Source organism: Ictidomys tridecemlineatus, chromosome 2 (assembly GCF_052094955.1).
Source record: "Ictidomys tridecemlineatus isolate mIctTri1 chromosome 2, mIctTri1.hap1, whole genome shotgun sequence".
Classification (NCBI taxonomy): domain Eukaryota; kingdom Metazoa; phylum Chordata; class Mammalia; order Rodentia; family Sciuridae; genus Ictidomys; species Ictidomys tridecemlineatus.
The window spans coordinates 219,744,268-219,771,129 of record NC_135478.1 but is presented as its reverse complement, the minus strand read 5'-3'; the positions used below and the strand labels follow the sequence as shown (position 1 = coordinate 219,771,129).

The following is a 26,862-nucleotide window of genomic DNA, read 5'->3' as shown; positions in this document are numbered from 1 at the left end:
TCTATGAATGATTGACCTGTTTTTAGTTTAAGTTCTCACTGGCCACCCTCACTTTCCCCCCGCCCCCATACTGGAGATTGAACCCAGAGGCACTTTGTTACTGAGCTATATCCCACCCCTTTTTATTCTTTATTTTGAAAAAGGTCTTGCTAAGTTGCTTAGGGCTTCGCTAAGTTGCTGAGGCTGGCTTTGATCTTGCAACTCTCCTGCCTCAACCTCCAGAGTCACTGGAATTACAGGTCTGCCCCACTGTGCCTGGCTTTCTTACTTCTTAAAGGTGTTAAAAAAATAACTGACTTTGAGTGGAGTTGTAATAATTAAAGATGAGCAATGAGTAGAAACACTTGGAAAAGATAAAACCAACGCAAATGCAATTAGTGGGACATTTTTCCAGCTTAATTATACATGAGTAGGGGAAAGGGAGCTGCGGAAGGAAGGAAAAGCTGAAGGACAAAGAACCATGAGGAATATCAGGAGGGAGAGGAAAAGGGAGGAGGCCCCAGCAGCAGAGCTCTGGGACAGACCTCCCTGCACCTGCTACGGTGTGGCACCCTCTGGGTGGCACTGAGATCTACAAGACTCCACACCTGGTCTCAGAGGCCCAAGTGAGAAGGGAAGACATCTGTACTGCAGGCCAGACATGGTAAGTGGGCCACGTGTGAAGGGTTAGACCAAAGAGCAGGTGTTCTTGTCCTGCCCTCCTGCTTGATGAAGCAGAAGTAGAGCAAAAGACATCCTGCTGTCTCTGCCCCAGGAATTCTTCAGATACCCCAGAGGGTCACCGTTCTCCCCTCTTCAGAATAGAATGCAGAACATTCTGGCTCCCGCAGGCCTCATAGGCTAGAAGCAGGGAAGTTCCCACAGGTGTCACCAGGTTGGACAAGGTATCCCCTCCCAGAGGTTTGCAAAGAATGTTCTTGATGAGGTTCTGAGTTCTGGTGAGGAGGATCGCATTGCCCCTGAGAAGTGGCTCTGCCGGCAGCCTTGGGGAAGGCCAGAGGCCAGCATCCTTTCCCCCCTGTGCTATATCTGAAGAAAGACAGGATAAGGCGTTGGGTCCTGGAGCTGAGGGAGATGGAGAAGTGGAGGAAGGAGAGACCCAGAGAAGGAAGGGCTGTGGAACTCAGCCAAGACTGGGCAGAGAAATGGAGTTGGCAAAGAAGGGCAAATGGTGGCCCCTTGCCACCACTAAGATGGCTCAGTGAGAAGCTGAGAAGACACCTTGATGTGGGGCCAAGGGTCATTTACCTCTCTGAGCCGTGCCACTTACTTCTTAAAGGTTAATGGGAAAGGATGAGAAATGTGCAGGGAAAGGCATGTTTGGACCAGATCACTGGTGCCACACTGCTGGGAGAGCTTGGGCAAGTGTGGTCCCCTTTTCCTGCCTGGGATGGCAGCCAAGCAGGAGCCACCTGGGGAAGGGCTGGACACACCTTCTGTCTACTTCTCCCTCTTCTTTGTCATCCCTGGGACTGAGGAGGCGGCAATTAGGGCCACTTGGCCCTGAGGGAGCAGGTGCTTGTGCAAGGCTGCAGCTGGGCAAAGGCAGCGTGTGTGTCCGCTCATACCTTTGCTGGGCCAGGTATTCTGAGAGGGTGCTTGCTGCTCGGTGTTCCCTAAGGTCCACTCTCTATCCACAAAGCTGTCTCTCCTCTCCTTCCTCCTATATTCCCTGCCACTTCCTGACCAAGCCTGCAGTCAACAGAGGGGGCCAGCCCAAAGCTCTTCCCCAGCACCATGACCGCCCACGCCCAACCCCGGATCACCATCATGGGCTTCTCCTGCGAGTGACTACCCCAGGTTCCCGAAAACCTGAGGTTTCCTTGTTTCTCATTCTTGGGGGCAGGGTTCTCTGGGGATCAAGGCCCTTTGGAGGCGATGAGTGCACATGCAAACCCAACCTCAGTCCCCGTCCCTGCACATGAGATTAGCGAAGGAAACTTGGGCTCAGACAGCCGAGGATGATAATTCCTCACTAGTCCACCTGACGTGGCTGTGACAAGATATGGAAGCCTGCGGTCACTGAAGTTTTCCGGTTGTAGGAATTACCGAAATGTCTCAGCCTGCCCTCAGCTCCCTCTCTGGGTTCTCGTTGCCTCTGCTATTCCTCAGCCCTCCAGTTCTGGGATAAACAGACAAGAGAAAGAGCCATGGCTTCATGAAGGTGACCCTGGCCTAGTCCATGTACCCTCTCTTGAGCTCCTGGGTCAAAGAGCATTAACCCCAGCGAATGGCCAGCTCCTTCTCCCAGGGAGTCCTGGAGCCCGGGCCCTAACTTTCCGGCTGGTCTCCCATCTAAACCATGAACAGAGAGGGCAGCAGCACATTGGTCCCAATTATTCTTCTCTTCCCCACAAGGAGGTCCCTGTCTCTGCTCTTCCCTCTCCCTCCATGAGCAAGCCTGGTGGCAGGAAGGAGACAATTCCAAGGCTTTGTGACCATTGTTCTAGCCCCTTTAGGCCTCCAGTCAGTGACCACTCCCTCCCTGGGGCACAGGCTCCTGGGATGGGTGAGTTCAGTTCAGGAGTGTGACAGTGGCTGGGACACAGGTGCCTTTGCTGCACACACCCCGTCCTCCTCATCCCAGCTGCGGCTCCCTACCCACCTTCTCAGGACAATAAATCTTTCAAGAGCAGATGGCCGGCCATTCTCTGTGTGGAGGCTGAGAATTGACCAACACCCCCAATCCATACTGACACACACACTTTTCTGCCACCTTCCCTTTCCCTCGTCACCTTCAGGGGCCCCTTCTCACATACTGACCTACCTTTGCCCTTGGGGCCCCAGAAAGGAAAGACAGCTACTCAACGACTTGCAATTTCCTTGGCACAGCTCACTCTTCACAAAACACGGTTCAACACAAACTCTGCCAAGTGCTCTCATGGGGAGAAAGAAGAATTCAGTGTGGGTTACCCTCTTCCTTGGAGACTCTGAGCGAGGAAAAGAGGTAAGTGAAGGAAGACTCTTACTGCCTTAGGTCACCCTGCACTCCTAGTGGGCAGGAAGGAGCCACAGCTGGGTGGGATGAGATGCAGAGGAGAGAAAAGAGAAAAGGTGGCATTTGAGAGGAGCTTCCAGGGATGAGCTGGAGCTTGCAGATCAGGCCATCTGGGGTATCTTTGGCCTGGTTAGAGAGCCTTGTTTTGGGAAGTGTCAGGGACACTATTTATGCCCTACTCTAGTCAACAGTGAATAAGGGAACTACAGGTGCACAGTCTCTTCAGGAGGGAAGGGGCCAATGGGATGGAAGATGGAACTTACCCTGCGAAGGTGGCGACAGGCTGAGATGGGATTTTCTCTGGTCCCATGGAGGGAGGGTAAGCTGGTCACTGAAAGGTCTCCAAGACAGGAAAAACTGTATAAAGAAGATTGAGGGAAAGGAACAGAGACGATTACTGTACATTGATCATGGGCCAGGTGCCCCATACACCTGTCTCTTCTAATTCTCAGGAGCCTGCAAGTCAGCTGTTGTTATCCTTGCTTTCCAGACAGGCAACTAAGGGCCAGAGCAGGGTGAATTAACTTGTCCAAGGTCAAGTGACTATTACCGTGATCATTTTGTAGACAAGGAAGCTGAGGCTCAGAGAGGTGGACTAATTTGCTCAAGATGGCTCAACCTGTAATTAGCAGAGTCTGACTTTAAACTCAAATGTATCTGGCCCCAAAGCCTATGCTTCTACTAAGCTTCAGGGCCCCGGAGACCAGACAACTCTAATATCTCTATCAGAAAGCAATTTCCTCGAGTCTTCCATTTCAAATACTCCCACCCAAGCAAAGATGATAAAAACAAATGGTTTGCATTCCTATGAAATTTTATAGCATGTAAGGCCTTTTCATGTCCATTATTGTCTTTAATCCTAACAACAACCCTATAAAGTTAACAGAGCACGATGAGTGTTCTCACTTTACAGACAAGGAAGTCCATTCTTAGATTATCTGATAGAGGTCACGGATCTCACCAATACAGAGCAGTACACTAACCCAGGACTCCCAGGTCCCCTTGTTTTGTGTGAACAGCTGGACAAATCCAGACCTGTGGCAGGGTGGGTGGTGTTATCCTCACCACAAAGTCCTTCCCCTGAGCAGACACAGAAAATGAGATCCAGAGATGCTGGGTGCAGTGGTAAGCACACAGGCCTTGTGTAACCTCTGACATAGAAAGTGTGTATTTTATTTTTTTAAATACTTATTCTTTAGTTAGACACAAAATCTTTATTTTATTTATTTATTTTTATGTGGTGCTGAGGATCAAACCCAGGACCTCACACATACTAGACGGGCCCTCTGACGCTGAGCCACAATCCCAGCCCTGGAAAGGGTTTTAATAGACTGCGCTCCATGACGGACACACCGTCTCGGCCACACAATCACACCCATCACCTTCAGCACTGGCCCTCATGGGCAACCTGTGCTCTGAAGGTTTATCTCCTCTCTCTGGTCTGTGTGAAAGACTTTGAGCTCAACCCTGACTTTTTAGTAGCTCCGAGGCTCCTGGTCACTCCAGAGTCACCTCCTGGAGTTGCGCACTTCAGCAAAGCAAGAAGAAGGGGGAGGAGGCAAGAGAACTGCCCCCAGGGCTCTGCATGCAACTCTGTGATAAGGAGATGATAGGTCAACAGGTTTCCAACTAGAGATTCTTACTCTCCCAAGTGCCTGTCCGCCTCCACTCCACCCCGATTTCTCCCTGCCCCATGTGTGTTCCAGGGCAGGCATGCTGCCTAAATCCAGGTGTCACATTCAGACATCGCCATGTCCCCTGTCCTGGGATTATGTGTGGTGGGGACAGGGGAGGTAAGGGAGTTGCAGAGTAGTTAAGATGTTTTTTTTTTCTTTTTCAATTTCCTAGTTCCTGTTATTGTCGAGGCTGACCACGGACCTCATGCTCTTGGTTCCTAGGTAGGTTCAGAATTGCCCAACAGCCACCTAGAGAATGTACTATTTGGCTTCCGTCCCTCCCTTGTACCCAGCAGGGACACCTCCTTCTGGCCCCCTTGGTTCCTGCCTCTTCACCCTCTCAGCCTCCCAGCGCACCCTGCTCAAGTATTGCCACAGAATCTGTTCAGCCCCTCATGCCCTGGCCTGGTGCTGACCTCTAGTCCAGGGGGTGCAGATGGTGGGCCTGGCTTCCACTCCATCTCCAGGGAACCCCTAGCCCCAGCTATGGCAAAGGGTGTTTCATGCTCTGACTGCAGGACTCAGGGCCCACCTCCAGCCCCTAGATTCTCGGGGTGTCCCTCACTCCTAGTTCCTTTCCTCCTCCATTCTGCCTTTTCCTTATCCCTCGGTCGCTCTGCCTGGGCCTTCAGAAAGAGCACTCGTGCCTGCTCTTAGTGGGTCCCCTCCCACAGTTTGCATGTGTCTGAACACATTAAACAATCCCCACTACTCTTAGACAAGTCTGGCATTTTACTTGTTTTTTATGACGGCGGTGGTGGGGTGTTGGGTGAGTGCTTGCGTTAAATAAATAGAATTTGAAAGAGTTCTTATCGCCCGCTGCCCTTTCATTGAGTGTGTTGGGGTGGGGATAAAAAAAAAGAATAAATACACAGGTGGGGAAAAATCGGGGAAAGATCAGTGATAAATGTGGCTGCCGGCAAGGGCCATGGGTTCTAGACTAAATGCCCTTGGAGAGGGGTTTGGCAAACATGATGAGATTAGGTCCTGTCTCCTGGGCCCAACCAGTGCTATTTATTCTAGGCTCTAGGACCCCACAGCCCCCTCCCCATGCCCTTGGCTGAGAGGCCACAAGATTCTTGCAGAATAAAAATAGTTGGTGATGTCGGGCCTGGAGTCTGGTGATACCGCCCAGGACCAGAGAGCCAGCCTCCTGCTGCCTTGTTCCAGGGGCCACACATGTTATTCCCTCCCCTTTTTGTGGCTGTCCAGTGCTCTGGGAAGCACCATGGTTGGGGAGCTTCACTCTTCCCCACCCAGAGCTAGCGGTGATCAAAGGCTGTGTGCCCAGTTTCTTCCTGCTACCCTCTCCCTCTCCTCCCTGCCTGGTGGAGCCTCTGCCAGTGTCTTTCACACATACAGACAGCCAACCAGCCTGGGAAAGATGAGAGCCCTGCTGACATGGTGCTGCATCCAGCTCCTTCCTCTCCACAGCGGGGGAAACCCAGGAGAACTGCCTGGGGGCGCAGGGAGTGGAGAGAGGAGCAGAGAAGTTGAGACAGGGAACCTTTAGTTTTTCAGATCAGAAAACAAAAGGTAAGTGACGTGGCCGAGGTCAATCCAATAATTTCTGGGTGAATTGATGTTGTATTGCAGCTTTTCTGATCCCACCGATTGCTCTCCTCTCTCCGTTTTCCTCTCCCTGAAAGCCAAGCCCCTCAGCACATTCTGCGCACTTGTAAAGCTCCTTAGTGGGCTCTGTGCACTTCTGCAGCCTGTCCTCTTGGTCGGCCTTGGCGCCTGCAAGAGAGTAGATGGGACTGGGGTCCCTGAGGCTCAATGAGGAAGAGAGACAGAGGGAGGCAGAAAAATTCAGCCCCGGGGAAAACAAGGCCCGTGGGACTGGGACTCACCCAGAGGCAGGTTGTGGACTTTGACACCCTCCTTCATAAGTCATAATCGTATCTCTAGGGGGCCCTGCTTGGGCATAGGCCAAGACTCTAGTTAGGTGGGTCAGGGCAGAGCTGGTGGGTCCTGGGGCCTCATGGGCTTCCTCTAGATCTCAGAACCTCTCCTCACAAACCCAGGAGGCCCAGGGCCCATTCCACCCAGCCCAGAGCTGAACCCCTCCCCTGACATTTTCTGGATGGGGCATTATGAATAAGGTGCTCATCAGGGTGAGGGAGGTGCTGTCATCTACATGAACTCTCTCAAAGTAGGACCAGACAATCTGCCAGCAGAGTGCCTGGGAAGGGAGAGGGGTGAGACTGGGCACTGGTGCATGCAAATGCCCCATACATGTGTTCCTAGATGCCCCCTTGGGTACAGCCCACGAAGGGGCAAATTCCATCAGGACTCAATACCTGAGGATTTTGAAGAGTACAGGAAGGAAGCCAGATAACAAACACATGCACACCATCCTTCGAAAACATCACTATAGCATATAGATGCATTTCCACATGAAACACCATGCGTCCAGTTAGGTCAAATGTCATACATATCTGAGAAGTGCACTAGCTGCATGACGCTGTTCGTCACGGCCACTGCCTCCAGTATGCCTCATTTCCACCACTAACTCAGCCCTCAACCACCTCCCCAGTGCCCCTCCCCAGAGCTCTCCAGGGAAGCACACACAGAGTCTGAGGCTGGCTGTACAATGTCCCCCATAGTGTGAGGCTCAGTGGGGTCTAGAGAGAGAGACTGCAGGAAATGAGGGCTCAGGGCAGAAGGTTGGAGCTACGTCTGCTTCTGGGATAAAAAGGGGGCATGGGGACTGAATTCACACTTTGGTAAAAAATGCATGACAGTTCTGCAACAAATGAGACCTCCTGACTTGTTCAAAGCCAAAGTGATTCTGTGCACATGAAACCATGTGTGACTCCTATTTCTTCAGAATCACAGGATGCTTGAGTTGAAAAGGACCCCGAAGGGTTTCAGCACACTGGGTCATGCAGACACAAACAGGGGAGTGACAGAGCTAGTCAGACATTACAGTGGTACACACCATTGTCCCCAGCTCTGGGCGGTGCTGGTGGCCTGCGCACTCCCCTGCTGACCTGTCTGTGCTACTCCACAGGCTTTATGAGCTGGCACCCAGGGCTTGTGAACCCAGTGACTGGAACAAACTCCACGATGAGTGAGCACTGGTTTTGATCTCACTGCCCTGCATAGGCTCCGTCCTCACGGCCCTGTGGCTGGTCTGACCAGTCCTGCTCCTGACCACAGAATGAGGAGACCCCCTCCACGAGGGAGTGGGGCCAAGGAAACAAAGGCCTAGATAGAAACACAGAGAGAGGAGAAGGGAGAGAGGATGTAAGAAATTCAGAGCTCCATGGAGACCTCGAAAGGTCTTGCAGGTACACATACACATTCACCATGCACAACCCACCACCATCCACTGCACACACCATACACACACAACCACATGCATGTACTGTACATACACCACATTCAACACCACACACTGCACGTACTGTGTATATACCACTCGTACATCACACACACCACACGCATACATACATAGGCACACACATCACACAATGCACACATAACCTACACCACTCACAAAACATATTATACAAGCCACACGCATGCACACACCATACGATACAGCACACTCTCCACACACCACAGACATACCTCACCCCTGCTCATGTACATAACCCCCATACCTTAACGCACACCACACACATGCACCATACATACCATACACACATATCACATATACATACCAAATACCACATGCACACCACCCAAGCATGTGTGTGCACACACACACACATATACATGAGCACAGAGATTAAGACTGAGGGAGCAGGGACACCTCTGCAGAGTGACACAGATAAGATAGTGAAAACCCACCCGGACTGAACCCACTGACCCTGGGTGGGTGGGGAGGCAGCTAATCGAACATAGAATGAACAAAATGAGACCCAAAGCCAGAACAAAGTTATATACGTATCTACTTGTTTGCCCTAAATCAGTGGTTCCCAATGGAGGATGATCTTGCCAGCTGGGGGACTTCAGGCAAGATCTACAGAAACTTTTGGTTGTCGCAACTGAGGACAGGGAGAGACAACTGTGGTCACCTGGTAAATGGAACCTAGGATCTACTAAGCATCAAGAGATGCCTGTCCGACAGGCTCAGGCCTGAAAGAAGGGTTATTTGTTCCAGAATGAAGCGTCCAGTGATTGTGCCTGAAAGGCAGGATGTGTGTCCTAGGCTCCGAATCGGGGTGTGTCCCAGCTGCTCCTGCACCTGCACTGACACACATGGCTGAAGGCCTCTGGCCCCGCGGGGGCCTTTCAGTTGACTCCTGAGGACTTCACTGTTGCTTAGAGTTTGAGGCTCAGAAGCCCAGCTTGGGGCAGGCAGGACCGGCTAGAACAAGCTCCTCTTGTGCATCTTGGCCTGCTTTAGATCTGTCCAGGTGGATCCTCCCTCCCCCATGGGTCCTGCTCCCACCAGTTCTCCCCAAGGCATGATGGGAAACTGTCATAAGGTTGAGACAGACTAGATGTCAGCCACCCCTAGTCTGTGCACCTGCTGTTACAGAGGGGACCACTGAGCGGGATGGCGACTACCAGCAAAAAAGTTTTCTCCCATTTGAAGTTTGGGCAAGTGATGTGAATGGGTGTGAGGGCAAGACTCACAAGCTGAGGTCAGCCCCTGGGACAACCCTGCTAGGCGCACCAAGCTCCCTCCCACCCTCCAAACTCCCAATCCCAATGTCCGTGGCCTCCTACTGGTGGACACTGCTCAGCTCTGGGTTGCAGAACTGACTCTTCTCCCGCAGTGGGCTTGGCACAGTAGTGGAATGGGCAGAGGGCCATGCCACTCTCAGGATGCTTTCTGTCCCCTGGGAACCTCAGTCCTGGAACTACATCCTTCACACGTGAGGCTGGGAGTCAATGGGGTGTCATTGGCCCTCGGGTAGTGCTGCCGCCACATGGCCCACTCCATTACTGTCCCAAGTGCATGATGTGGGTCCCGAGGACTGAGATAATGGTGCCACCAGAGCCTGTTCGCAGCAACTCATACCTCCCTTTCTTTGCCTCCACCCCACTGTGAGTCCATTCTCAATTTCCTGTCATTGGTCCTTGCAGCCGACCTGTGAGAAGTCAACTCGAGGGTGGAGCTGCAGGAGGGAAAGAGAGCTGGAAACTGACTCCTCTTCCTGTCCTCCCGATTCCCAGCACGACACACCTCATTGCCCCATCCCTACCCCCACCAGGGACTAAGCTGGGGTCTTTTCCTGGAGCTGAGAAGCATAGAGGTGTGGGCAACAGGCAGACAAACACTGGCTTAATGGGCCCAAAGGTCCCGGGGTCAAGGTTTGGATTCTAGCACCTTCCCCCCACCCAGACTGAACCCACTGACCCTGGGTGGGTGGGGAGGCAGCTAATCGAACTGCACTGTTTGCTCAGGGCTGTATGGGCTGGCCTTAGGTCCAACAGCAGGAACACAAGTAGCTTTCCATTTAAAGGTGGTTCTTCTATGCCCCACCCACAGAGACACCCCACCCTGCCTGCACCCAAGTACTCCCTTGTCCCTACACATGTGCTCTCATACACGCACACACAGAGTCCATACAACATGTATGATACACACCACATAACACGCACACACACCATACCACATGTGCCATACACGGACACCACAGACACTCAGCACACACTGTCATTACACACATATGCATAATATCACACACAGCATGCACACTATGTATCAAACACTCAGCACGTACACACAAGCACACCAGAAACATACAGCACGTGTTGCACCTCATGTACCATGCAGTCGTACATAGAACACACATAACATCAAACACATAGGCATCTCACCTCCTCACCACCCCCACCATATATACCATGACGCTCATCATATTCACACCAGACAGGCCATACCTGATATACATACTCCACACACTCTATACACACATACCATACACACCAGACACCATAGACACATCACATACACAGAGCACATACATACCACACACCACACACGCACACACACACACACACACACACACGCACATATACAGAGGCAACACACATGTGCACGCACACCATGCATACCTTACAGGCATCTCACATACACACATACTGCCGTGGTTGCAACTTCCCACTCGCTGTATCTTGAGACAGAAACAAAATATTACAAAGTTAGAGGGAGACCCCATGCCTGTGACTTTAAACACCCAGACACCTGCCCCAGGCTGGCAGGCCCTTGGCTGGCATCAGGGCCTCCGCTTCTCTCCGACAGTGTAGATAAACCAGAGGGTCTCCCTGGTGGCTCCCAGTAGCTCCTGATGGCTTCTGCTGAGGCTCTCTGTGGCAGGATCAATGTGGCGGGGGCCGGGGGGGGGTGTCTCTGCAACAGCATCCCTACGTGTGGTGGGGGGGAGTCTCTCACTTCTCTGCTAGTTAGGGTGGAGTGTGGGATGGAGCAGAAGGGAGGTGGGCTTCAGAATCCCGGTGGATTTGGACCTGGCCTCTGCCACTCTGTGACCTTGGATGGCTTATTTCATCACTTTGAGCTTCAGTTTTCTCTGTGGGAAAATGGGGACAAGAATACCTGCCTCACAGGTTTGTTGTAAGTTTCTGTGGGAACACTCAATTAAAGGACCCAGCACCCGTAGTGGTGAATCAATGTGGCCTCTACCAGAAGGTTGCGGGATAAAATACTTGATAAAATCTGGAGCATTTTTATACTAATTTTTTTTCTTTGCTGATTATCTGGAATTCTAGCTTGCCAAGCATACTGTATTTTATCTGGCACCACGTCCACTGAATGTATGTGGTGTTGGGGAGGCGTCTCCAGCACTTCAGAGCCCAATCTGCCCACAGTTAGGTTTGGGGCCCTGGCTAATGAGCCATGGGTGAATTTTACATCCTTAAAGGTGGAATCAAAACAGAACAAAAACCCACACCCCAAAAAACACAAAACAAAGACGAATGTGCATCAGAGACTGTGCCAAACTGGGAAATCCTATACTATCCGGCCCTTCACAGAGTCAGCTTGTTAACCTGAAGTTGGTAAGAACCAAGAATCTTTGCTATTTTGATACCTATCCTAGGCCCTGCAAGAGGTTTAACCAGAAAGGTCAAGAAAACCTAAATCTCCAGAAAAAGGAGTCAAGGAGGCCCAGAGAAGGAGGGGAAGGGGACTGACAGAAAAGGCGCTATAAGGAAGGGTGATCCTTCCTGCAGCCCCTTGATCCTGGGAATGGATCTGGCCCTCCTCCTCTTCTCAGGTGAGGCTGACCTGTCCAGGCCTTCCCAAGACAGGTCACTGGTTGTCCCAAAGTCCAGGGGAGAGCTCTCTAATCTCTTTGAAGGCCTCCCCTGCAGAGACTGGCCTGGGGGCAGGGAGAGAGTCCCAGGGTGGAGAAAGAGAGGAACTGACGCAAGGCCCCCAGGTAGGCAGGACTGCGGGCCTGTCTCTTTAAATCTCAGGTAATTTGGGAGGAGAGAGGGAGTGTCCCTCCAGCTCACTCCCAGCCGGAGCTCCAGGCAGACCAGCCCAGCAGAATCCCAGCTCTGCCAAGAGTAACAAACTCCAGCCCTCTGCAGACAGCTAGGCGGCCACAGGGAGCTTCCCAGGGCCTTGAAGGAGAAGTAGGAGACGGGACCTCTACAGGGAGAGGGCAGGCCGGCTCTTGGGGTTGCTGATGTGGCCCCAAGGCCGAGCCCAGTCGGGGTCTGGCCTCAGCCCCCCAAAGAGCAGTTTCTGCACTCCATGGGGTTGTCTCTGCCCAAGGAGAAGGGGTTAATTCTGTGCCTATGGAACAAGTTCTGCAGATGGTTCCACAGACAGGAGTCCTCGGCTCAAAGCCGAGATGAGCAAAACCTGCTGCAGCAGAAGAGGTAAGTCTCGCTGTCTACTCCCCTTCCCAGCCCCGGGCTGGTACCCCCGTCAGCCCCCTTCACCCCTGTCTTTACTTGGCCCCCCTCCCCGGCTGCACAGATGGTGCTCCACAGCCTGAACCGGCTCCTTGGGCGCACCTTGTCTCTAGAGTCTTGGCCTGTGGGGCTCCCTGTCTGGATGCCAGGTCACAGAGGAGTGGCTACAGGGGCGCAGGTGTCCATTACCTTCACAATCTCATTCAATCCCAGAGCCTTTAGAGAGTACCTCCCTAATGGAAAAGGGAATTCCCTGGGCCTTGTGGCATTCCAGGCCCCCTCACCTCAAAGGTGCTAGCGGGTCAGGTCAAGCTTCATATATTCCCTTCTCTGTGCCCCCCAAACAATCTCTATGGTGGAAACACAGAGCACACATGCATACATGTAGGAATGAGGGCAAGGCCGAATGAGTAAAGCCGAAAGGGGACTAGTAATCACTAGTAATCACACATAGGACAAAATGTGAAATAGTTATCTCCGCATTGATCTCAGACCTTGACTAAGGCTGAGCTATCTTCCAGGCACTGGAGGGGGGGGGGCAGGCAATGGGTACCTGGCCAAAATACCAGATGTGCAAGAGGACCAGGCTCACCCACATTCTCATTCAGGTTGGGGGATTTGAGAGGCTCTAGAGTTTGAGTCCTAAGCAAATCTCACTGTTGCCTCCAGTCCTGAAGACCTCTCTCAACTCCCTTGACTCCTACGCTTCACCCCCCAGTGCCAGCTCAGAGCTGGAGTTGGGAGCAGGAGAGAAGAGAATCCCCATAGGATCTTGGAGCCATCCTGCTGTGTCTCCCCTCCCAGGTTTCTAATGGATTCTCCCACCCAGTTGATGACAGCTAGAAGGAAGTTCAGAACTTTGGGGTTTTCCCTGGGCCCCTAATGCGGCAGATAATATGTCTCTTCATACAAGAAAAATCTGAAGGTTTTGTGTCTTGGGGTTTTTCTCCGTCTCTGAAAGCAGGGGTCTGCCTTGGCTGGCTGGAAAGCTGCCTGGGGGTTTCCTCTGCTTTGCTCAAGAATTCTGGGCTGGGATGTGCCCTTCTTTGAGTTGTGACTTCCTGTCTCTCACATCAGCCACCCACCTCTCTCCCCCCAGGCCTGGGAGAGTGGGGGCTGGGACACATGTCTGGCTGATGACGTCTTGGGACAACAGAATGGCATTGTTAGAGAATAGGTCGTCACTGGCTCTACTCATCCTCTTCCCACTCCTGGGACCCTAGGGCTGGGGGCACAGAGCACCGAGAGGCCTGGGTAGGTGAGCTTCCCTGTGTCCTGCTATGACGGGAGGACATTGTAAGGGATTTGGACTGGAGCATCCCGGTCCAGGCTGAGCATAGGTTCTTCCCAGTCTTATCTGCCTCCAGTTCTTCCTAAGACCAACTAGTGGGCCCATTCTGCCATCATCTGGGGCTCTCCTCCATTCCCTGACCTCTGCATCCGTTTCTGTTTCTTGCCCTCTACCTCTAAACACCAGGTGTCCATAATAATGGCTCCTCTTTGGGTGGCAATTCCCAAAGGGAGCTGAAGTTTTCTGGAAGGGGACTTTCCTAGTCTGTGTGGTTAACTAGACAAAGGAAGACACACTGGTAATTGGAAAATCATGGGATGGCCATGCAAATAAGGTCAGTATGGAGAGGTGAAGGTTGAGCTGAGGAGAGAGGGGAAAAAACAATGGACTGAGAACCTGGAACTGAATAGCTTCCAGCTCCTACCTTGTCTCGTGTAATCTCAGATTCAGGCTGAGGAGGTAGGGCCTCACGTCCCTGTAGGAGTGAGGCAGGCCCAGGGCCCATGAGGGAGGAAGAGGTGAGTCAGAATGTGTGCTGAGGGGGACTTGGAGGGGAACTTCAGAGTGGAGTCAGGTGTGGTTCCATGGATGGTCCAGTGAGAAGGTCTCTTGCTTGGGTCTTCATCAGACAGTCTCCTACTTATATCCACGTTGTTGGGGTCCAAGTTGACTTCTCAACTCTCTCCCATTTCTTCCAGATCACCTCTCCCTCTGGCTCAAACTTTTTCACTTCTTGATTATCATTGCATTCAACATTTGAGCGTACGACACTTCACTAGGTTTGGAAAATGGATAGGACACATTCCTACTCTCAAGGGCTTACGTTCTGAGGGGGAAAATGTACCCAAATGCATATACACTAGGCCCTCTGCACCTACAGATTCAATCACTTTTTCTTTTTTTTGTCTGTGGTGCTAGGATGGAACCCAGGGCCTTGCTCATGCTAGACGAGTGTTCTTCCCACCAAGTTATATTCCCAGCCCTTGCTTCAGCAAATTCAACCAAACCTTGGAGAGGAAAGAATTTTTTAAAAGTTCTGTTGTTGCTGACATGTGCTGTGTGGTTAAGCACACGATGGTCGTGTTGTTATTTCCTAAACAATACGGTAACAACTATTTACACAGCGTTCACGTTGAATTGGGTCTCACAAGCCATCTAGAGATGTGTGTAAATTATAGGCAAACACCACACCACTGTATATAAAGGACCTGAGCATCTGAGCATTCCCATAGCTGTGGAAGTCCTGTGCAATCCCCTTCCCAGACGGGAGGGATGACTGGATGTGGTTAAAGATGAGCTTGGTGAAGGTCACCAGAAGGGGACAGACCAGTGCAAAGGGAGCACAGAGGAGGAAGCTGCCATATCTGATTTCAGCTGAGAGCAGTCAGAGGCTGCCCCAAATGACTCTAGTCCCTCCCATGCTGGCACCTTCTCTCCAGGAGCAAAGGCAGGTATACTGGAAGGTTCTCTGTAGTTTTCTACAGTTATGTAGGTACATGGATGAATATAGGTGAACTGAAGTGTCTGAGAACACTAAGCTCTGACACGCCCCATGCTCCACTCACTCCTGCCTCAACAAACACACACTCATCGACTTGCATGTCTACTTACATGAAGGCATCGTGGTAGTTAAAAAGATGGCCAGGCTCCAAGTCTCGAAAGAGCCACTTTCCGCAGATTTTGGCTTCCTCATCTCATTGCCAGGAGCCTCAGCTGGAGGGAGGACCCACAAGTGCTTAGTGAATATTGCTTCCCACACATGACTGCTCTCTTCTTCCTCTGTGGTCACCGCCCGAGGCATACCCCCCACCTCCCAAGAAAAACCAGGAGGAGCCATAAAACTTGAAGAACCACATAATTTAGTGGTAAGAGCCTGGGGCTATGTTCTTGGCCAAGCTTTCTGCCTTTTAACCCTGTGTAATCTTCTGGCAATGATTGGCCATGCTGCCTCAGTTTACTTTTTTGAAAAATGGGAGAATTACCCCCATCATGCTAAAGGGTGATAATGAGCAAAAGAGATATATTGCTTTGGAAACTGAATGGTGTGTTTAACAAGTGGGATTATTGTGATTAAAAAAAAAATACATAGCAATATAGGGCAACTCCTCAAGATCACAAGCATCAGAGAGGCTATGAACTTCCTCCTAGCAGAACAGGACAGAATCTACCAGAAGGTGTGTCCAACCATACTGTGTATCATTCCCATCTCCATCATGAAGGCACCTTCATCTGAGAGGGTGTTTGGGGAGAAACCTATGGGATTGATGGGTCTCCTCATGGTCCCCTCTGTGGTCTCTGATCCTTCTTCCAACCCTTATTAGCATTAGGAACAGGGATGGAGAAATGGCTAAAGGGGCACTCATCCCAGCTCTCCTCTGGCTTGGTTGGACAAATCACATCAGAGCTCTGGGACTCTGTCACATGAACAGATTAGACTCAATTTCTGGGGACTTTCTAATCTTAATCTTCTGATTTGAGCTTTTCCTCAAGAATGTCTGTATTCTGCTGTTTTCCCCAGCACTAAAAACAAAACTTGACTTGTGTACAGGGAACACACAGATATTTAAGTACATGAGAACCAAGAGAGGAGTGTGGGGTCCAGGGGCAGAGAGGAGGGAAGTCAAAGATCCTTACTTGGTGGCCTAGAGGTGGCCTGAGTGGAAAATCATTGACTTGTCTTCTCAGAAAAAAAAAAAAAAAAAGGAGCCGGTTTTGTGCCAGGAACCCCATAGATGGGTTCTATAATCAATATTGAATGTAGACTTCAATTTCATAATTAATTGAACAGTAAAACAAAAAATTCTAGGACCTGAAAACACCTTTCCTAGTGGGATAATTTCAGATTTGCTCTATAATTCTTTTTGCTACTTAACCAGTGGGAGCTTAAATGGCTTCATCTTTTTGTTTCCTCCTTAGTTGAGTATTTCATGATCTGTATGTATGGCAAATTTCTAATTCTCTTTCGTGTGAAGAATCCTTTTTTTCTTTTTAAAATAGATCATGAACACTTGTACCTGGAAGTCAGAGTTTCTCCACCTTGGCATGATTAACATTTGGGGCAGGGTAGCTCTCTGGTGGGTGCCATCCTGTACGGGATGTTTAGTAGCATCCCTTCCCTCTGCCAGGAGCACACCCCTGTCCCTCAGTAGTGATCTAAACTCCTCTGATGGGCTGCCATTGGAGAATCTACAAGCATCTTTGATGCTCTTTGCACATTCCTTATGGAGCCTGAGGATCCTCAGAGATTTGGGGGTCTGCCTCCGCACTACCAAGAACCAGAACTTGGGCTTTCTCTGCTGTCCCCTGGTGGCCCCATTTTATTATTACAAGTAATGTTTCTCCCTGATACCATGGAACCCATTCACACGCCTACCCAACTTTTTGTTGGATTCTGGAGTTTGCAACCAGAAGAGGCGATTTTCAAAAAAACTTTGCTGGGTTGGATTATAAGTTGTTTCTTCACCCAGAATGTGCTCTGGTTAGGTTATCAGATAAAATCCAGGATACCCAGTTCAAGATGAATCTCAGATTAACAAAGAGTAAATTATTAGTGTTAGAGTATCACAAATATTGCTTGGGATATATATTTAAAAAAACAGTTATGGATGTAAAATTAAAAATTAACTGAGCATCTTGTAGTTTTACTTTACAAATCTGGCAAACCTAGGTTCTCTCCAGTCCCACTAGAATATCTACAGAAGCAAGAAAAGGAAGATATAGGGATTGGAGGCTTGAGGGGGGACATCTGCAGGCTTCAGAGATGAATAGGGCCCTTTCCTTGGGTCTAGGAATAGACAGATGCTAATTACAACCCAAAGAATGAGATGCGGGAATAAAAGTAAAGCCAAAGGAGAGAGTAAAGAATATGCTGGGGAGGGTGTGTATATGTGAGTGTGCCCCGTTCTAGTGCAGGTTCTGAATATCTACAGAAGAGGAGTTTGGGCAAATGGCCGGAGGGGTGGTGGTGATGGGGAAGGAGGTGTCGGAAGCTTTTCTGCAGCTATTTTTGCATGCCAAGCATACTGTTTTTCATTTAGATATATGTTTGCTTAAGGCTGGCTCAGGGGATGGCTACTAGAGAAAATAAGGAGGGGCAGTAAAATCAGGCCACCTTTTTGGCCCTGCTAGGGATTCATCCATTGCACAGCTAGCTCTGGTGAGCGCCCACTGCATTCTCAACTTCTCCCCCAGCAGCGCAGTGCAGAATAGACAATGAACAATTCAGGGCCCTGCAGTCAATTCTAGGAGGTGGGAGCCCTGTGGGCGCAGGCATAGGGAAATCCATGTGCTCTGCGGAGCTGAGACGTGTGTGGTGAGACCAAAACGCAGGGTGGAAGGAGTGAGTGGGAGGAGCAGCAAATGGAAAAATAGTTGTACAAAGACCGTAAAGGACCTCTGTGTTCCCTCTCCTTGGGCACTGAGGGACCCATCCTAATATGATAAGCTGTGATTGCAGGTGGCATTTAGAAAGGTTGTCTTGGCAGCCTCCGGAAGAAGGGATTAGGGGTATGTAGGTTGCAGGGGCACTAGTTAGGAGAATATTTTGCTAATCTTGGGCTAGAGAATGAGGACGTGACTTAATGAAGGTTAGCAGGAGCAAAAAGGAAAGGAATGAATGGAGATGGAACTTGGATGTTGGAGTGACCAGCCTGGTGGCTGCCCATGTGGCCTGGAGGGGAAGAAGGAGCTATGGCTGGGGAGATGTCCAAGTCATTTCTCCTCTTCTGGATTACCCTCCCAACCCCGGTTTCACAGTAGGTTTCTTGTAATTACACTGCTGGCACTTCAGAATAAGAACTCCAGTTGATGTTTTCTGTTTGTTTGTTTTCGTATATCACGTAATTGGCCACATATAAATAAATAGGATTATTTCATTCACTCCTATAGAAAGACCAAATGTCTCAAGGCTGAGGGAGAAAATTGGATAGAAGGTGATCCATATGTCTTAGTTGGAAAAAGTTGTGATCTGATGAGATTTTTAGTTCATTGTCAGAATAACACTAGAGAAATCTGGAGAGTCATAGAAGATAATTTTCCCCTAAAGCAAGTGAAAAGCAGATATAATAAAAAAGGAAAGACTAAGGACAAGAAAATACAAAATTTTAAAAAAGATCCTATGAATCCAAAATCAGGGAAGCCCAAAAAGAACAAAAGGAAAGAATGGGGACATTCAAACCTGCATGGCATTCAATGAATGAACCCTACTAATTAGATTTTCCAGCTTCTCTGCATCTATCATTGCTGGCCATAGTTTATATTTTTACAAGTGCTAAGCTCTAGTGTGTGCTGTTTGAAAGTGGAGTTTCCTGAGCATGCCTAGATCCATCACCTTTGGTAATTTGCATGCACGGAGCATACTCAAATAGCTACTAACTTGAGTGATGCTCCTCAAAATTTTAATATGCACAAGAATCAGTTGGAATTTTCTTAAATTACAGACCCTGGTTTTCCAGGTCCAAGGGTGGGCCTGAGAGTTCATATTTCTTATCAGTGCTCATAAGATGCTAATGATTTCTTTAAGAAGAAACGGCATAAAAATAACACGTGAGAAGAAAGAAGAGAGACAGGAAGAGAGAGAGAGAGAGAGAGAGAGAGAGAGAGAGAGAGAGAGAGAGAGTGAGTGTGTGTGTGTGTCAGGCCTTTACAAACAAGCAGCTCTCACTTTTGGACTGAACCCCAAAGATGCTACCCTCAGGAGGAGGAAAAAGCTAGAATAAAAGGAATTTCTGAGAAGGTCAAATAGGCAGAGCATCACAACAGGAAAAAACTGGTTAGCCTCTGCATGTTGACTTCCTCCACAAACATGAGGGAGGAACTTCTTGTACCCCTAGTCCATGCAAAACAAGGCTTATCCTGAAGGCAATCTCAGGGCAGCCAGGAGGCTAACCCAGGACCACTCCAGAGGTAAACAGGTCAGGAGGTGAATGCATACTGAGAACAACTCCTCCCCTCTCACCTGATATGCAAGATAACACTAACACGCACTGTACATTCTGGTCCGGCACTCAGGGTATGGCCAGCCAGTCATGACCCTCTCCTACCGACTGGCCAGGTGAAGAAAGACTAGGTGACCTTTGCTCTGCCATGGTCCCACCTGCCTGGGTCAAGGGCCTTGGGGTCCATCACAGCCCAGATACAGGTTCTGAAGGACAAAGCCTCACCACTTGATCCACCACTGAGCGTGCTCACTGTCACCACTTCTCTTCTCCCATTCCCTGGTAGGATCTGGGAGTCTCCTCTCCTTCTAGCAGCCAAAGAAAATGATGTCCAGGTTCTGAGCAAGCTGCTCAAGTATGAGGCCTGTGAGGTGCACCAGAGAGGTAAGGATCAGAGCCCAGCACCCATCCATCTACTGGGTCAGCCCCAGACACAGGACTTCCCAGGAGAGCCCAGGACCTTCAGTCTGTACTGTCCCCACTCGTCTGCTCCATAGAATCCAGGTGACTCTTTTCTTTACAAATGCCAGGAGCCATGGGGGAAACAGCGCTGCACATAGCAGCCCTCTACGACAACCTGGAGGCCGCCATGGTGCTGATGGAGGCTGCCCCAGAACTGGTCTTTGAGCCCATGACATCTGAGCTGTATGAAGGTGAGGGCCCGTGGGTCCAGCCAGGGTAAGAGATGGGGTGCACTGAGATATTTCCAGCTACCTCTGTAAGGGATCATTTGGGGAAACCAGAGGGAGCATATGAGCATCCCTTCTCTTTATTCCCTTCCCAGGAATTCTCCTTTCTTCCTTGACTTCCTCACATTCCTAGAATACCTGGCTTCTGAAACCCAGAGGCCAAGAGGAAGAGATGGGGGTCAGCTTGGTCCCCTGGGAACCCTGAACACCCAAGCAATTCCAGTCCTCCATCCCAGTCTGCCCTTAGGAAGGAGACCATGGGTTCGCTAGTGAGGTCTCTTCAGGGTACTGGGGGCACTTTGTGACTGATGGCTCTCTCTGGGCCAGGTCAGACTGCCCTGCACATCGCTGTCATGAACCAGAACGTGAACCTGGTGCGCGCCCTGCTTTCCCATGGGGCCAGCGTCTCTGCCAGAGCCACAGGCACCGCCTTCCAACGCAGTCCCCACAACCTCATCTACTATGGTGAGGGCAGGGCCAGGCTGGGAGGAAGGGGAGGTGGAGAGCCAGGTCGAGGACAAGGAGCTGGACTAAGCAGGGCCTTGCCCTCAGCTCCATCTGTGGGGGAAGCAGAAGGGCAGCCCTTACAGGACTTAAGGCCACAGGCCAATTCCCAGGACCCTCTTCAGTGTCCTTCGTCTGGTTCTGCTGGACAAGTGCCCTATGCCCTGAGCTGAGATGTGCGAGGAACAAGCAGGCAGTCACCTGGGAGAAACTGCCCCCTCTCAGCTCGTGACCCTGTGGTCTCCTGCCATGGATCTCTCTGTGTCCCCAGGGGAGCACCCTTTGTCCTTTGCTGCCTGCGTGGGCAGCGAGGAGATTGTGCGGCTGCTCATTGAGCATGGAGCTGACATTCGGGCCCAGGACTCTCTGGGTAAGAGCTGAGATGGGAGGGGGTGCTGGGATGTGGCTGGGGGTGTGAGGGAGGACCGGGGGGGGGGGACCACGGGGTCCTTTAGACCTGTGTCCACATGCCAGCCCGTGTCCTCCCCAGGAAACACAGTGCTGCACATCCTCATCCTGCAGCCCAACAAAACCTTTGCCTGCCAGATGTATAACCTGCTGCTGTCCTATGATGGAGGGGACCACCTGCAGCCCCTGGAGCTCGTGCCCAATCACCAGGGCCTCACCCCCTTCAAGCTGGCTGGAGTAGAGGGCAACACTGTGGTGAGAGGCTCCCCAGCCCTAAGGTGCCTCTCTAGTGACCCATATCCTACTTTGCTGCCCTGGGAGGAAACAGATGTTAATGCCCATTCCTGATGCCTGGGTCCCTTTGCCAGCTCAGATTGGGGTTTTCCTCCTGATTTTTATCTTTCTTGTTCCTGTTCCATTTCCTGCCCACTTTCTCTGACCTGAGTATTGGGAATTTAATCTAGATCCAGGCTTGGTGTCTGTAATGCCCGGGGCCATGTATCCTACCCAGAGCAGCTTCCCTTCTCTCCTCTTCCTTCCTGAGCTCTGGAGAGAGTCATGGGGAAGGAAGATGAATTTGACATCAGAGTGAACATGGCTGATGCTGCCTCTTAAATTAGGGCCACTGCCCTCTCCAGGGCTGCTCTCCTCCTGGATGTGCTCCTGCTCCACCCTTTATGGCATGCCCTCTGCCTGCAGCTCCTGATGCTCTCCACCTTCCCTCAGATGTTCCAGCACCTGATGCAGAAGAGGAAGCACATCCAGTGGACATACGGGCCCCTGACCTCCACCCTCTACGACCTCACAGAGATCGACTCTTCAGGGGATGAGCAATCCCTGCTAGAACTTATTGTCACCACCAAGAAGCGGGAGGTATGGGGGTCTCCCCAGCAGAGGTGGCCGGGAGGATGTGCCAGGGTCTCAGAGTCACCTGTTCTACTCTTTCTGCTGCAGGCTCGCCATATCCTGGACCAGACTCCAGTGAAGGAGCTGGTGAGCCTCAAGTGGAAGAGGTATGGGCGGCCCTACTTCTGCGTGCTGGGTGCCATCTACCTACTGTACATCATCTGCTTTACCATGTGCTGTGTCTACCGCCCCCTCAAGCCCAGGACCACTAACCGCACCAACCCCCGGGACAACACCCTCCTCCAGCAGAAGCTCTTCCAGGTGATCCCCCAGGAGTGGAGGACTAACAGGGCAGGATGCTGCTCTCTGCTCTTTCTCAGTTTGGTCCCACTGCCCTGTTCTCAAATCCACATTTCTCCCCTCACATGTCTGATATATGGGTCCAGAGTCAAAGCACACACACATAGAAACACACACACACACACACTCTAGGAGCAGCCTGAGACTAACCAGACCTAAGGGGTTAGAAAGGTCTGGGCTTGTGGCTGTAGGCTCCAGGAAAGACAGAACAGATGCATGAGAGCCCTGGATGCTCTGAGCCATCTTTTTCTCCCCTCAGGAGGCCTATGTGACCCCCAAAGATGACCTCCGGTTGGTGGGGGAACTGGTGACCGTCATTGGCGCTGTGATCATCCTGCTGGTAGAGGTGAGGTGTGGATGCAATCCACAGTGAAGCTGTTGTCCCAGGGATCCAGCCTAATGCAGGTCTTCAAGTGCCTTTGTGTCTCCCCAACTTCTCTTCAGATACCAGATATCTTCAGGTTTGGTGTCACTCGCTTCTTCGGACAGACCATCCTTGGCGGACCGTTCCATGTCATCATGTGAGTCTCGGATCTCTCACTCCCATCCCTTTCCTCTTAGGGCTCCAGTTTCCTTCCCTGGATCCCTGACTTTCTAATCTTAACTCCAGACATCCTTCTCCAGGGATGTGTGTCCCAATGTGTGCACAGGCCGAGTCTGAATGTGTGGGGACTGTCCCAGTTACACCCTTGCTGCCTGGTGGCTTGTATAATCCCAGCCCTCTACTCATCACCTCCCTTACTGCTCTCCTCCTAGCGTCACCTATGCGTTCATGGTGCTGGTGACCATGGTGATGCGGCTCACCAATGCAGATGGGGAGGTGGTACCCATGTCCTTTGCCCTGGTACTGGGCTGGTGCAATGTCATGTATTTTGCCCGAGGATTCCAGATGCTGGGCCCTTTCACCATCATGATCCAGAAGGTCAGTGCTTTCCCCCCATGCTTCCTAGAGAGAGGTCCCAGAACCAAGCTTTTGTAGAGGGCCAAATACTCAATACTTCAGGTTTTGTAAACCATACATGGTACCTGTTGCATATTCTTCTTTACTTTAAAAAAACAATCCCTTAAAAATGTTGAAACCATTCATCCATCCAATATTAAAACCATTCAAAAGCCACAACAGGCCAGGTAGATTTGACCTGCAGGTTATGGTGTGCTGACCTGTATCTTGGGGCATGGAGCTGTTAGAATAACTGGTGCTAGACCTGCTAGCTCTGGATGGAGCAACTGCTAAGAGAACGTGTGATGTTCTCTTTGTCTCATCCCCTTTTAGATGATTTTTGGTGACCTGATGCGGTTCTGCTGGCTGATGGTTGTGGTCATCCTGGGCTTCGCTTCAGGTAAATTGCCTATCCAAAATGGGGGCCATGGAGGAAGGGGTTGGGGGGACCTACAGGGTATGGAATGCCTCTGGCTAAACTTGAGGGAGGGAAGGAAGGAGGGGGGGAAGGCAAAAGTCAAAGGAGGCCGGGCAATGTCTGAGGATGCGATATCCCTCAGAGGTAAGGGAAAATTGGGAGTCTCGGGAAAATGGCTCTTGGGATCAGGAGGCTGAATCTTGTAGAAAATGTGGAACAAAAGAACCTGGAAAAAAGGAGAGTTGTGGGCTGAGATGGTGATCCTGGAGATGAAGGGAATAGGAAGGCAATGTGCAGCAATGAGCTGGCTGTGGGCTGGTCATGATACAGTTGCCATGGTAACTCTCACCCCCTTGGGTGGAGCAGCCTTCTATATCATCTTCCAGACAGAGGATCCCGACGAGCTGGGCCATTTCTATGATTACCCCATGGCACTGTTCAGCACCTTCGAGCTGTTCCTCACCATCATTGATGGTCCTGCCAACTATGACGTGGATCTGCCCTTCATGTACAGCATCACCTACGCTGCCTTTGCCATCATCGCCACGCTGCTCATGCTCAACCTCCTCATCGCCATGATGGGCGACACTCACTGGCGAGTGGCTCATGAGAGGGATGAGCTCTGGAGGGCTCAGGTGAGCTCCCAGTGGCTGGGTAGGTTCTTGTAAGTCATCCTCTTCCTGCCCAAGAAATGCCTATGCTCAGGTAGAAGCAGGTATTCTGGCCCTATGTGTGTTGGATAATTATTGCACAGTAAGCAAAACAATGCCAAGTGTGCAGAAGAATTGGATTAGCAATACCATAGAGAAATACTGGACTCTCCGGAAAGAATTCCTCATTGTTTTCCCGATACTGAAAACCTTAAATCTCTTCTAGAATACTCAACAGGAATCAAAGCTGACAGTGGCCAAAACTACATTCAGTCAATTTTGCTTCCAAGTGAGAATGGAAGTTTCAAATTTTCTTGACAATATTTAAGTCTGCAAAATCTGACCCAGAAAAAATGGAAGTGTTAAAAATAAGAACCTATCTTCAGCCATATGATGAAGATGGGCATAAGACAATTAGATGAATCAAATCCCCATTTAAAAATATACTTAGAAGAGAATTGAGATCAACAAAGATAATTTCAGCAAAATAAAAATGGAAATTCCAAACACTAGAAGGCATTTAACTATGAAAACAGTGAAACCTAAGCTGACTAAATGAGATTTGCTCCGGGAAATATTTTCTCCTTGAAAATGTACTGATACTAGATTTGCAAGTAGGTATTTACGTCTATAAGTGGCCATTATGTGGGGTCAGGTTATTCTGAGGCCCTGAAGACTCCTTTCTGTTTACTTCCCTCCTCTCCCTATCCTCCTTGGAAAAGGTCTCTCCTTCTAAGGAGAATCTCCACATCCCAGCTTCACTCTGCCTGGCTTTGCCACGAACGTCACATTATTGGATGAAGATGTGTGGGGCTCAAGTCCCATCAAACTCTTCCTCAGAAGAGGCTCAACAGAGTTCAAACCACCATTCCAGATCAGGGGTGTGGCTCACCCTTCTGGGAAGCCATGAGCTGAGTTTCCTGGCTGTTGTAAAACTCGTCTCTGCTGGGCCTGCCCTTCTTCCCCCATTCTTCTCAATCTACATTGCCTGGTCTGTACCTGGGCTCCTTTCTGACTCTCCCCTTTGTCCTCACATGCAGGTGGTAGCCACCACGGTGATGCTGGAGCGGAAATTGCCTCGCTGCCTGTGGCCTCGCTCCGGGATCTGCGGGAGCGAGTACGGGCTGGGGGACCGCTGGTTCCTGCGGTAAGTCATGGTGCTGGGTAGGCGTCCCCTGAGCAACCACTTTTGCAGGGGACCCCTTGGCTCAGACAACCTCTGGCTCCCAAGGGCCCCATGGAGACCTGGGGTGTCCCCTAGGCCCCATATCCACTGACTGGATCATGACTCCTGAGAAAGTGGCCCCATCAGGAGCATCCTAAGAGCTGGTGGACCAGAGCCGGCTATTTCCTGGGCCCTGGCTGCGGAGGGCCAGGTGTCCCATGCCCATGACAGTTGCAGAGGGTAAAGGCCAATAGTGGTGGGGCTGGGAAGCAGGTGGATAGGAGAGAGGCATTGGCCTTGCCTCTCTTCTTCGGCTCCTGCTCCCCCTCACGTCCTGCTCCTGCACTCCACAGAGTGGAAGACAGGCAGGATCTCAACCGGCAGCGAATCCGTCGCTACGCACAGGCCTTCCAGCCGCAGGAAGTCCTCTGCTCTGAGGGCTTGGACAAAGACTCAGGGGGAAAACCAGAGCGGTGCCGTCCCTTGGGCCCCCACCTGTCCTTTCCTACACCCTCCGTGTCTCGAAGCACCTCCCGGAGCAGCATCAACTGGGAAAGGCTCCGACAAGGGACCCTGCGGAGGGACCTGCGGGGGATGATCAACCAGGGCCTGGAGGACGGGGAGGGCTGGGAATACCAGATCTGAGCGCTCACGCCCACTGCGAGCACGGAAACCAAACAGGGCAACACCAACAAGAACCGAGGGGTCTCATCTCCCAGGTCCAAGGGGGAAAGGGGCAGACCATGAACGCTAAGCACTTGGGGAATTACTGCTCCAGGCCTCCAGGATGCCTGGAGCTGGGCAAAGAGAAGCTGAGGCGACGGTCCTTCCTCCTTCTCTTGCGGAAGTCCCACTGCACGTCAGAGCACTTTAAGGACAGGTTTGCCTTCTCAGGCACCTGTCTCCACCCCTGTGTAATAAGTAGGAAGGGAGAGAGCCCTTTCCAGGGTGCTCCAGACAGTTGAAGGGGGAAGCGCTGGGTTTATGGAAAGGTGCCCGGGAGAGGGAGACAGGCACCTCTCTAGGAGTGAAAAAGCTGGGCTGAGTCTCACCACCTTCCAATAAAGTCATTTCCTGCTCCCTGTCCCACGGCCTGGTGTCTGCCTGCCCCCTCCTCCACTCCGCCCCTCCTT

At 51.0% G+C, this 26,862-nt stretch overlaps 1 protein-coding gene across 2 annotated transcripts; it reads left to right on the top strand.

Annotated features, from left to right (window-relative positions):
- The first annotated feature begins 12,109 nt into the window (after positions 1–12,109).
- On the top strand, positions 12,110–26,813 carry Trpv6 (transient receptor potential cation channel subfamily V member 6). Of its 2 annotated transcripts, XM_005326603.4 has the most exons (15): positions 12,110–12,486; positions 20,036–20,133; positions 20,280–20,402; positions 20,766–20,903; positions 21,214–21,312; positions 21,433–21,605; positions 22,077–22,223; positions 22,305–22,517; positions 22,816–22,902; positions 23,001–23,077; positions 23,313–23,478; positions 23,830–23,896; positions 24,281–24,549; positions 25,605–25,711; positions 26,083–26,813. In XM_005326603.4, exons 1-15 carry the CDS (start codon positions 12,359–12,361, stop codon positions 26,372–26,374), a joined length of 2,184 nt encoding a protein of 727 aa, XP_005326660.1. In that variant the 5' UTR covers positions 12,110–12,358; the 3' UTR covers positions 26,375–26,813. The 2 variants fall into 2 exon arrangements, with proteins under 2 accessions (XP_005326660.1, XP_040147268.1); XM_040291334.2 differs by lacking the exons at positions 12,110–12,486; positions 20,036–20,133 and having other exon boundaries at positions 20,278–20,402; positions 20,771–20,903.
- The last annotated feature ends 49 nt before the right edge of the window (positions 26,814–26,862 follow it).